This window comes from Nicotiana tomentosiformis, chromosome 7 (assembly GCF_000390325.3).
Source record: "Nicotiana tomentosiformis chromosome 7, ASM39032v3, whole genome shotgun sequence".
Lineage (NCBI taxonomy): Eukaryota > Viridiplantae > Streptophyta > Magnoliopsida > Solanales > Solanaceae > Nicotiana > Nicotiana tomentosiformis.
This window is the reverse complement of record NC_090818.1, coordinates 95553346-95565821: the sequence shown is the minus strand read 5'-3', so window position 1 is coordinate 95565821 and position 12476 is coordinate 95553346. Positions and strand designations below refer to the sequence as shown.

The 12476-nt window shown below is 39.0% G+C and overlaps 1 protein-coding gene across 1 annotated transcript; it reads left to right on the top strand.

The window, feature by feature from the left end:
• Positions 1 to 6793: 6793 nt before the first annotated feature.
• Positions 6794 to 7855, top strand: LOC138896046 (uncharacterized). The gene has a single exon (XM_070180822.1). The coding sequence runs from the start codon at positions 6794 to 6796 to the stop codon at positions 7853 to 7855; it is 1062 nt and encodes a 353-aa protein (XP_070036923.1).
• Positions 7856 to 12476: the final 4621 nt, after the last annotated feature.

Here is a 12476-nt window from a genome sequence, read left to right as displayed (position 1 = left end):
AACGTAAAGTGTAGTAAAATAGTAGATAGATGTGTTTGCTTGCTTGCTTTAATATTATCTATTTTCTAACCACGTAGGAAATTGCATCTAATTAATAATCGGTAATCTGTATTATTGTATGTTACGCGAGTTCATAAAAATATGCATGTATGCTATGGCGTTCAATACATTCAAAATGTGATTGATATACATCCAACTAGTTAAATTAGACATACATAAAATAAAAATATATCATCTTTCAAAAACTAAAATAGATAATTTCGTCTTTGTCTTACAATTGTATGAGCACCTTTTTGAATTATTTTATATGTAAATTATTCTTTAATTGACACATCTCAAGTATGGAATTGTAGTTGGACTATATACCATTCTTTGAGTAACTTAGGCCTTGCAGTCATTCGGGTTTGGCTCACATAATTGTGTTCCGAGACCTTGACTCTAAAATGGTATTTAGTTACTCATCGAATAATAATTCATTGTTACTACACATATTTCTTTCTTGTATTGATACAATAATTGTTTATGTCATAAGTATTTTGATACATCGTTTTCTATACCATATTCATTCATTATTTATCAAATCAATTCTTTTAGTTTATCCATTATATATTAAGATTGCTCAAACGTTGTTCTTTTTTACTTTTACCAATCATTTAAAGTAAATTTCTATTTCTATATTTTAGCTTTTCACTTAAATAGTTAATCTTTGTGCATAAAGCATATTTTTTCAAAGTATATCTTTAATTAATATTCATTTTATCAATTTACGAATATTTCCCTTATCCTTTATATATTCCCTTATATCTTCATTTCTTTAGCAACTTCTTATACATGTTCATTCATTTTAAGATAAATTCTTTAATACTTTCATAGGCATGCAAAATTTATCGAATTTAAATTCATAAAATGATTTGCACCATATTTTAAATTCAAGATATTCTAGTCCAACTAAAATATTATGGGCTAATATAATTGAATAAATTATATAGGTCCAAATACATATGGGTTAAATAAATAAGTCCAAATCTATTGGGCTACAAATAATGGCCCACTTCATTAAGCCCAAAATGTCTTCTTCCTAGAGGCCCAATTTGGTGCCACGTGTCAAATGACGTGGCACGCCAAGTCAAACGGAAAAGCCAATAAGATCATGCCACATGTCAAAGTGATAAGGCATACCAAATCAAATTAAGAGGCCAATGAAATTGTGCCACGTGTGCAAGTGTCATATTCTGGCCAATCAAATGCCACTTTGTCATGCTTTAATCTGATTGGTCGGAAAGAATTTATTCTCATCACAACTCTTCCCTCCCACAACTATAAATAGAGGTCTTCATAACCCAGAAAAGAGACCAGAAGTTATAACAAGAAGCAAGAAAGAGCTCATGGATCAAACGCTGCAAATTCCTCCACAAGTTTCAAGCTTCAAGCGATCAAGTTCAAGTTCAACAATAAGTTCAAGCTCAAGGATGAAGAACAAATCAAGTTCAAGCTCAAGAACGAAGAACAAACCAAGTTCAAGCTCAGGAACGAAGTACAAATCAAGCTCAAGCTAAAAAACGAAAAACAAATCAAGATTCAAGGAGTACGAGTTCAAAATAAAGTTCCTGCTAGTTGAATCCAAAATCATCGTCCGTGAAAACAAATATAGGTTCATGATCAAGCTCAAAGGCCCTTGAATTGATATTGAAAAAGTAGAATCAGAGGAACTATAGAGATTTTAACACTCAAATTATTTGGAATTAAATACTACGATTGTTGCGATATTTTCGGTCTTGATTTTATTTTCTCGACGTAATTTATTGTCTACAATTTCTGGCATGCCTAGTGGGACGATCTCTACTTCTCATCTCAACTTTTCAATCACCAAAGTTCAAGAACATTAAAATGGCTTCAAAGAAAATCAACACCAGTTGAACTTCCACCTAGGCTGCTAATTCCAGGTTCTATGATGATGTGGAAAACATCCTCGATGTTACTTTTGGAAGCTTTTGACTAGTTACGAGGAGAAAAACAAGCTCGTTAGGACAACAAGCACCCTAAGTGTCGTCCGCATCAACCCCTATTTTCGGAACTTCATCCTCAAAAGGCGTAAGATCTTCCACAAACACCCCCCAAAGGGGGAAGTGATGCTGCTGAAACAATCAAGAAAACTCTTGCCCTGGTTGACCTCTCTGGATCTAAGTACTCTGCTGTGAAGGAAGATGATGCTTTAAGTGATGGATCCTTCCCACTTACACCACATAGCGTGAGCCAATAAAGGATCAACTTGTGTGACAATCCATGCTACTCTCCATCGTCCACTACAATCATGCAAGCCATGGTGACAAACACCTCATCTGTGGAGGAGCAGATGGCAAACTTGAAGCAATAGCTGGATTGACCAAGTGCATGCAAAATCAAGGTACTAGAATCGACAAGCTAACAGATAGGGTGGGAATCTTGATGGAAGAAGAATCCTCCCACAAACCTAGCAAGCTACCAGAAGTTTTAGAGAGTGATTCTCCCCCAAGACAAGTAGCATCCGCTAAGGCTATCCCTGTCTCATATGAAGAGATTATTCCAATCGATCAACTGAAGGAGTTCATTGAAGGAAACATTAAGAACAAGTATGAAGTTTCTGCCAAGTCCTCCCTTACATATGCAAAGCCATACACTGCAAGGGTCGATATGTTGAAGATACCTGCTGGCTATCAACCTTCAAAGCAACATGTGGCGCACTTTGTTGAGACGTGCAATAATGCTGGGACTTATGGAGATTACCTCGTCAAGCAGTTTGTCCGCTCTATAAAAGGAAATACTTTTGACTGGTACACAGACCTCGAGGCTGGATCTATTGATAGATGGGATCAACTAGAATAAGAGTTCCTCAATCACTTTTATAGCACGAGACGCACTATGAGTATGATAGAACTTACAAATAATCGTCAACAAAAAGCTGAACCAGTTATCGACTTTAACATTCGTTGGAGGAATAAAAGCCTCAACTGCATAGAGAGGCTTAGTGAAGCTTCTGGCATAGAGATGTGCATCCAAGGCATGCATTGGGGACTCCGCTACATCCTGCAAGGTATAAGGCCTAGCACATTTGAAGAACTTGCGACTCGTGCCCATGACATGGAGTTAAGCATGGCCTCTGCTGGAAACGAAAGGCTTCCTATCTTAGAGCCTCGCAAAGGGAACGACAAGCAAGAATTAAGGAAATGGAGCAAGTTTGAAGTCAGGAAATGGAGCAAGTTTGTACCCAGGTCTGAAAACAAAGAAGATATGAATGTCAACACATTACCTGGGAAGTTCACAACGAAGGTGAGCAAGAAGCAGAGTACGAAATCGACTTCTTTCCAAGAGAAACCAAGTGGGAATAAATGCAAGAGAAGGAGTACTCATTTCTGGATTCTAGAACTCCTCGAGTTAACACTTTTTGCCAACTCTTTTTAAAGAACTCCTTGAGTTAAATCTCATTGAGCTTCCGGAGATGAAGCGGCCAAATAAAGTTGGTAAAACGAATGACCCAAATTACTGTAAATACCATCGACTTGTGAGCCACCCTCTAGATAAGTTCTTTGTTTTCAAGGACAAAGTTATGGACTTGGCTCGTGAAAAGAAGATCGTACTTGAAGATGAGAAAGCAAGCACAAACCAAGTCTCTATCACCTTTGGCTCATTTAGTCCGGATGAATTATGTGGTTTTAAAGAAAGTAAAGATGAAGAATTACTGGAGAACAACAAAGTTGAAGTCGATCAACCTGATGATGATGATGATTGGACGTTGGTGACTCGTCGTAGGCACCACAAAAGGAGCCCACAAAAAGAATCAATAGAACAACCAACAAGGAAGATGATGGTAAAAAGACCAATGAAACAGAATCCAGTTAGGAATTTGAAGAAAGCAAAAGTGGAGGTGCGCCATCCTCAAAAGCCACGACATCCAGTGACCTTGGAGGATTTCTTGCCATGTTGGTTCCGCATGAAGATTTCCTGTGATGGTATTGAGGCCTTTTGTTGCATTGCTGATAAAGGGGAAGAAAAGAGTGATGACCTACCATTGGCACCGTCTTGAAAAAAGCTCATCGAGTCTATTTCTCATGAAATTAACACGTGCGAGGAAAAGGTTACATTCACAAATGACGATCTTTTACTAGGTGACACTCTTCATAACCGCCTGTTGTACCTAGTTGGCTATATGCATGATGAAAGGGTAAATAGAATTTTGGTTGATGGAGGATCCTCAGTGAACATCTTGCCAATTCTCACTGTGAAAGAACTCGGTATCCCCATGAACGAACTCTCGGAAAGTCGTGTGATGATCCAAGGATTCAACCAGGAGGGGGGGCAAAGAGCCATAGATGCGATCAGGTTGGGAATCACCATCAAAGATATGCAATCAAGTGCATGGCTGCATGTGATCGATGCAAAGACTTCATACAATGTCTTGCTTGGAAGGTCTTGGATACATGAGAATAAAGTAGTTCCATCTACCTACCATCAATGTTTAAAATACTACGAGGGTGAAGTCAAGAAGAAGATAGTTGCTGATGATGAGCCATTCACCGAGGCAGAGTCACACTTCGCTGATGCAAAGTTCTACTTGAAGAACCGCATTGTGAAGGAGCTAAAAGCTGATGATGTCATAAAAAGAAAGAATGATGAGCCCACAACTAAAAGAGTTGAGGTGACTGTTGGTAAAGCCAAAGCTTTTACTGAGGAGGTACAACCTATCTCGAATAAACTTTATAGAGGGGATATTGCGTCTTATGGTAAGAAAGTAAGTTCTGCGCTCCAATATATCCCTAAAAGGAAGAAAGATGAAGGTGGATCATCTAATCTCCAAACTAACATGCTAAAGGAGTTAAGTCTTCCGGTAAAATGAATTGAGGCAGTAAAGTTGTCCTCAAAGCCACTTGCAGGGTTTGTGGCCCAAAATTGTTTGCAGAATGTGGCACTACCTACAAAGCGAAAAGATGGAGGTTTTGATCCTAACGCTTACAGATTATTTGCAAAAGTTGGATACAATCCCAATGAGCTATCAAAGTTAGGGAAGCTCACATCAGAAGCTGCAACAAGGCAACCACGTGAAGGTTTGGTATACAAGCAACTGTCACCAGTGCGCATCTCTATAAGAAAGGCGAGCATCAATTATATCAGTGTAGTAGATGAATTTGCTGCTTCTAACAAGCCGTCTGTCTTTGATCGAATTGGAAAATCAATTGTGAGGACTTCCGTGTTTGAGAGACCAAGTCCATTAAAGAAGGGCAATAAGTTCCAAAGAAATTATTGAAATACAATAACACCCGCTTCACCCAAAATTCAGAAGGTCTCTAAGGATTTCCAAAGTCTGGTTCCTTCTAGAATGAGGCAACAAACAAAAGTCACAGTTTTGTGTGATGAGGTACTAAAGGTGAAGCCATACACTGTAGTCTACACTAAAGAACATAATGAAGACGAAGAAAGTGTGGGTTCTTCATATCATGTTACTGCACAAGGCGAGCATAGTGTTTTATCTCTAACGGAGGATGACGATAAATTGGAGGATGTTTCACCGTGTTATCATATATCCTTCAATGATGGAGACCCTCAAGAAGATGAAGATGCGAAAGATGCTCCACCTAAACTTGAAGAAGGGGTGAAGACAATAGTTGATGCCTTAAAAGATGTTAACCTTGGCACTGATGAAGAACCAAGACCCACCTACCTAAGTACTTTACTAGAAGTTGATGAAGAAAACACTTATATTGAGTTACTCAAGGAGTTCATAGATGTCTTTGCTTGGAGTTACAAAGAGATGCCTAGCTTGGACCCGAAAGTAGCAGTCCATCACCTTGCAGTCAAGAATAGTGCTCGCCCTGTTAAACAAGCTCAAAGGTGCTTTAGGCCGGACTTGGTTCCCTTGATTGAAACCAAAGTTAACAAACTCATCGAAGCTGGCTTTATTCGTGAAGTTAAATAACCAGCATGGGTTTCAAGTATCGTCCTTGTAAGGAAGAAAAATGGCCAGATTCGAGTGTGTGTTGACTTCAGGGATGTCACCAATGCGTGTCCGAAAGATGAATTCCCGCTTCCTATTCTAGAGGCGATGATTGATGCTACGACTGGGTACGAGGCAATGTTATTTATGGACGGTTCATCGGGCTATAACCAAATTCGAATGGCCCCAAAAGATGAAGATCTTACTGCATTTCATACCCCTAAGGGTATCTATTGCTACAAGGTAATGCCTTTTGGCTTCAAGAACGCTGGTGCTACTTACCAAAGGGCTATGCAGAATATTTTTGATGATCTTCTCCACAAGAATGTCGAATGCTATGTTGACGACATGAGAATGGTGTTTGAGTTGCTCCGAAGGTACCAACATAGGATGAATCCATTGAAATATGCCTTTGGAGTTACTTCTGGAAAGTTCCTTGGTTTCATTGTCCGACATCGAAGGATCGAAATTGATCAAGCCAAAATGAATGCCATTTTGAAGATGCTTGAGCCTCGCGATATTCATGAATTGCAAAGTCTGCAAGGAAAGCAAGCATAACTTAGGAGATTCATCTCGAACTTAGCTGGGAGGTGCCAACCATTCAGTTGCCTCATGAAGAAAGGCGTTCCTTTTAAGTGGGACCAATCTTGTAGCAATGCCTTTGGAAGCATCAAAATTTACTTGATGAAGCCTCTGGGTTTGGCAGCCCCTATACCTGGAAAGTCGTTGATACTATATATTTTAGCACAAGAAAGGTCTGTTGGAGCACTATTGGCCCAAGTAAATAGTGAGGGGAAAGAAAACTCTATTTAATACTTAAGCAGGATGATGACACCAAACAAGCTGAATTATTCACCAATTGAAAAGTTGTGTTTGGCGCTAGTCTTTTCAATTCAAAAGTTGAAGCACTACTTTCAAGCTCATGTTGTTTGTCTTGTTTCTAAAGCGAATCCCATCAAATTCGTGATGTCGAAACCTGTTCTTAGTGATCGATTAGCGAGATGGTACCTCAAATTACAACAATTTAAGATTTTGTACATCCCTCAAAAGGCTGTAAAAGGACAAGCATTGGCAGACTTCTTGGTAGATCATCCGATACTTGATGACTGGGAGCTAACTGACGAACTAGCTGATGAGGACACAATGGTCGTTGACGTTCAACCTCTATGGAAGATGTACTTTGATGGTGCTGCACATCGCGAAGGAGCTGGTGCTGGCGTAGTATTTGTCACCTCTCAAGGCAAAGTTCTGCCCTACTCTTTAATGTTGACACAACTTTGTTCCAATAATGTTGCTGAGTATCAAGCATTAATACTTGGGCTTGAAATGGTTGTTGATATGAAGCAGTTGCAATTTCAAGTCTTTGGTGACTCCCAGTTAGTGGTTAATCAGCTTTTAGGTAGTTACGAGGTAAAGAAACCTGAACTACACCTTTATCATAATTATGCTAAGAAACTAATGGGATGGATTGGTGATGTGATTATTCAACATTTTCCTAGAAAAGAAAACAAGAAGGCTGATGCTTTAGCTGCCCTAGCTTCATCGCTAACCCTCCCTAATCAAGCGCAAGATGCTATCTGCCAAAAATGGGTAGTATTGCAGCCAAATGAAGGTAAAAGTGGAGAAAATGAACTAGAGCATCTTGTGGCCGTTTCTGAAGCTGAAAAGGAAGTATGGAGACAACCTATCATTGACTACTTAAGCTATGGGATACTTCCAGAAAATCTAAGGAGAAGGACTAAAATCCATGGTCATGCACCTCGCTTCCTTTACTACAAAGATACTCTATACAGAAGGTCGTTCGAGGGAGTGCTATTGCGATGCTTAGGGGACGATGAAGCACTCCAAGCTTTACAAGAAGCACATTCTGGGGTATATGGGTCACACTAGTCTGGACCAAAGCTCCACTTTCACATAAAAAGGATGGGATATTATTGGCCAATGATGGTAAAAGATTACTTGGACTATGCTCGAAGATTCAAGGCTTGCCAATTCCCATGCAAATTGTATTCATCAGCCTCCTGAAGTTTTGCACCCGACTGTTGCATCCTGGTCGAGTGACGCTTGGGGATTGGATGTTGTTGGACCACTGCCATCTTGGCTGCAACTGATTACTTCTCAAAATGGACTGAAGTTATGGCTCTTAAGGAAGTAAAGAAGGAAAATGTTGCAAGTTTCATCCAAGTAAACATTATCTATTGCTTTGGAATTCCTCGCTACATAATAACGGATAATGGAAAGTCGTTCGACAATAGGTTGATGAACAAGATTTGTGAAGTCTTTGGCTTCAAGCAACGTAACTCTTCTATGTACAATGCTGCTGCCAATGGTCTAGCCGAAGCATTCAACAAGACTCTATGCAACTTGTTAAAGAAAGTCGTCTCCAAATCCAAACGAGATTGGCATGACCATATGGAAGAAGCTATATGGGCATATAGGACAACTCACCGCACGCCAACACAGCGACCCCTTATGCACTTGTTTATGGAGTCGAAGCCGTCTTGCCACTCGAGCGTCAAATACCTCCATTACGATTAGTTATTCAAGAAGGGATCACTGATGAAGAAAATGCTCGACTTCGATTAGCATAATTGGAGAATCTTGATGAGAAGATGTTGGAAGCTCAACAAAGTCTTGAATGTTATCAAGCTTGATCGTCTCGCGCCTTCAATAAAATAGTTCGCCCAAGATCCTTTCAAGTAGTAAATCAAGTACTTGTCGTATGAAGACCCATTATTACTTCCCATAAAACTGTAGGGAAGTTCACTTTAAAATGGGATGGTCCATATGTCATGCAAGAAGCTTATTCAAGTGGGGCTTACAAGCTGGTTGATGCAGATGTCAAGTTTTTGAAGAAGTATTATCCTTGAATTTTCAATGCTCCTTGACGCATGAGCCTAAACTGCATGTTCCTACGCTCCTGGGCCGCATGAGTCTAAACTGTGTACGACACAAAATAAAAAAGAAACAAAAGTCCGCTAGGTTGAAAACCTCAAAAGAGGCGGCCTAGGAAAAAGTTAGGATATCAAAAAAAGTCTACTAGGTTGAAATTCTCGAAAGAGGCGGCCTAGGCAAAAGTTAAGACATAAAAAAAAAGTCTGCTAGGTTGAAAAACCTCAAAAGATGCGGCCTAGGCAAAACTTAGGACATAAAAAAACATCCACCCATTCTGAACTACAGTATGACTTGATCCTCTTCACCGAGGTACGTAGGCATTTTAGAGTTTCATTCTACGTTCAGTCGCATAATTTCAAAAGATACATACTGCCCCAATCATTGTTCGAATCAAGTATGATGGAATGCAATCTATTCAACCAGCAATTGAAAATTGAGTTGAGATACTATTCTTCTATTGAACTTTGGATCCCATTTGGTTGAAAGGGGGAAAGCCTCTGTGGTAAATTGGTATCTTCACTGGAATGACTTTAGTCTTTTAGGAGGCTACTAAGTATTTGCATCGAAGCCCGGAGATTCACTATGTCTTCATGTTCACCAAATATTTACGTCCACCGGTCTTCAAGTTCGCTGCTCTTCAAGTTGAAATATTAAAGCCTTCCAACTCTCCAAGTTGAAGTCTTCAAGTCCGTCGGTCTTCAAGTTGAAGTCTTCAAGTCCGTCGGTCTTCAAGTTGAATTATTTAAGTCCTCCAAATCATCAAGTTTAAGTCTTCAAGCCTTCTAATTTTTCAAGTTGAAGTTTAAAAGTCCATCACTCTTCAAGTTAAAGTCTGCGAAGTCCGCCAAATATTCAAAGTTTACCAAGTGTTTGAGTTGAAACTTTCTAATTTTCCAATCTTAAGGTGGACATTTAAGTCCCTTTGCACCTTAAGTTCGCCTCTTTGTGGGTTTGTCCTTAAAAGGAACTATAACTTTCCAATCTTAAGGTGGACATGTAAGTCCCTTTGCACCTTACGTTGGCCTCTTTATGAACTTTTCCTTCTATATGCTACCATGGATTTGTCCTCCCATATGATGTTTGAGGATTTGTCCATCTATTTTTTGCCATGTACTTTTACTTCGATATGCCATATGAACCTTTGCGTCCTGAAATGGCCTCCGGGTTTTTTGGGCAGGGACGAGTATCCATCCCTTCACAACCTGAGAATAATCTCTCTGATAGTCGGGTCCCCTCGAGAGTAATCTCTCCGATAGTCTGTCCACCTTGAGAGTAAACTCTCTGATAGTCGAGCCACATTGAGAGTAATCTCTCTGATAGTCGAGCCACGCTGAGAGTAATTTCTCCAATAGTCGGGCCACATTAAGAGTAATCTCTCTGATAGTCGGGACCTTGAGAGTAATCTCTCTGATAGTCATGCCACATTGAGAGTAATATCTCTAATAGTCGGGCCACATTGAGAGTAATCTCTCTGACAGTCAAGCCACATTGAGAGTAATCTCTTCAATAGTCGGGCCACATTAAGAGTAATCTCTCCGATAGTCGAGACGTTGAGAGTAATATCTCCGATATACGGGCGAGGATGGGTACCTATCCCTTCACACCCTAAGATCACCTTCTTCATGCTTGTATCATCTCGTTAAACAAGAATATATATTTCTCGTTTGACCTACAAAAAAAAAATCAATGAAGGAAGAAAGCACTAGAAAAGAAGAAAAAATTACCTTCGCGTTAAAGTTTCCAAGTCGTCAAAAGTATACTCAAAGTGGCCTGAAGACACTGCGATCGATACAAACTGAATCAAAGAAAGAATCTGAAATAAAATATGGTCTTTTGAACTCAAAGAACCAAAATGTGTGGAAAAACAAACTGGTGACCATAATCTATAAGGCCTTTTATAAGGCGCTATACCTTAATGGTTGTTTGCCTAGTTAAGTATATCGCCCTTACTTAAGGCGTTGTATTTGAACTCAAACGGGCGGGAAGGTATAGCGTTCTAACTTAAGGCGCTATAGTAGAAGGAGGAAGAGGATCGGTGGGAGAAGAACCCTAAAAGAAATTTATAAAGATCTCCTTAACAAGCCACGTAAACTAAAGTTAAACTTATCGAAAGAAGGCATGCCAGCAAGAACGTATGACTCGTTACATATATAGACCCCTATAAATTGTCTCAGAGGAAGAAAGGTTACCTATAGGACAATTGTAAGATACTAGGAATGCGGACCTATGGAAGGCAGAAAGACGAGTTGGACTTCAAGCGTTAAACATTAAACTATTTTCCTTAAGAGGGGAAGACGAAGTGGTAAAGCACTAAGCCAAGAGCATTTTTGTTGAGCAACAAAAAGATTGGAGGATAAAATAGAAAGGCATATAAGCAATTTTAAAGTAACGCATAGGTACAAAGGATATAGAAAAGAGACAATATTGGTTTATAAATAGACGACAAGCATAGTCAAAAACTTTATACATGGGAATGTTAATGTGAAGTATTCATTAAAGTTGGAAGATATAACTCCAAAAGAAATTACTGAGATTGAAAGGAGAAGGAAGAACTATCATAAGGAGTTAGAAAGGGATTCGAGTATGATGACTCTTGAAATTAAAGATGGACCATGGTAATGTCTAAATGTTGCAACCATAAGGGATAATCGAGATGACAGCAAGAACAAGGGAGTTAGTACAATATTTCATGGGAAAAGAATATAAAAATGAGAAACTATAAAGTCGACATCAAGGATAAGACTTAGGATAGACAATAAGGAAAGGACGAAGTAGAAAGAAGCAGTATGAAGGTAAGCTGTTTCACAACGTCAGTTTCTTCTATAAATCAAAATTTAACCAACGAAGAAATACGTCAAATGTTTACGGTAACAAGAAGACAAAAATCAATAGATGAGGTCCAGAACTATATGTGCGAGGGATTCGGAATGTGTGGGGATTAGATCAGAATTGCAAATAAAGAATATCTTGATGTAGCCAAATAAGATGTCGTTGACAACTAGGGGCAGTGAGAAATATAAGGAGAAATGGAGAACCATAATAGTATACATGTTTCACATAATACGGCTTAGAACTAGAATAACAATATCGGAACTAAGATTGTAAGGGATGCATTTAGTCATAAGTCACGGGTGGTTTGATAAATGAGAAAGCCCCAAAAGGAAAAAAGGGTTGACTAGAGGTCTTCACCAATTAATAGGTTCAGAATATGCTTGGCAGACTCAGTAATAAAAATATAATGGCCAAATATGGTAGAGTCATCTCTTGTAGATAGGCAAGATTTCCGTTTTAGGGAAAGTTAAAAGAAGTATTCGGCAAGAGACAACTACAGCTTTTTGAGTCTATTGAAGGAGGGATCTTGAAATATCATGGCCGATTGCGTATTAGGACAGAGATTCATTATTCGCGATATTCTATTCATATCGAAACGTCAAAATTATACCATGATATCAAAGGATTACATTTGTATAACGAGATGAAGGAAATCATTGTAGTGCTCGTAGCTTAATATTCCAGTTGTTGATCGGACAAAATACAATATCAGGAACCCAATGGATTGACACAAATAAAGTAACCCAATATGAAAAGGAGAAAAGATTGGCATAAGATTCGTTAC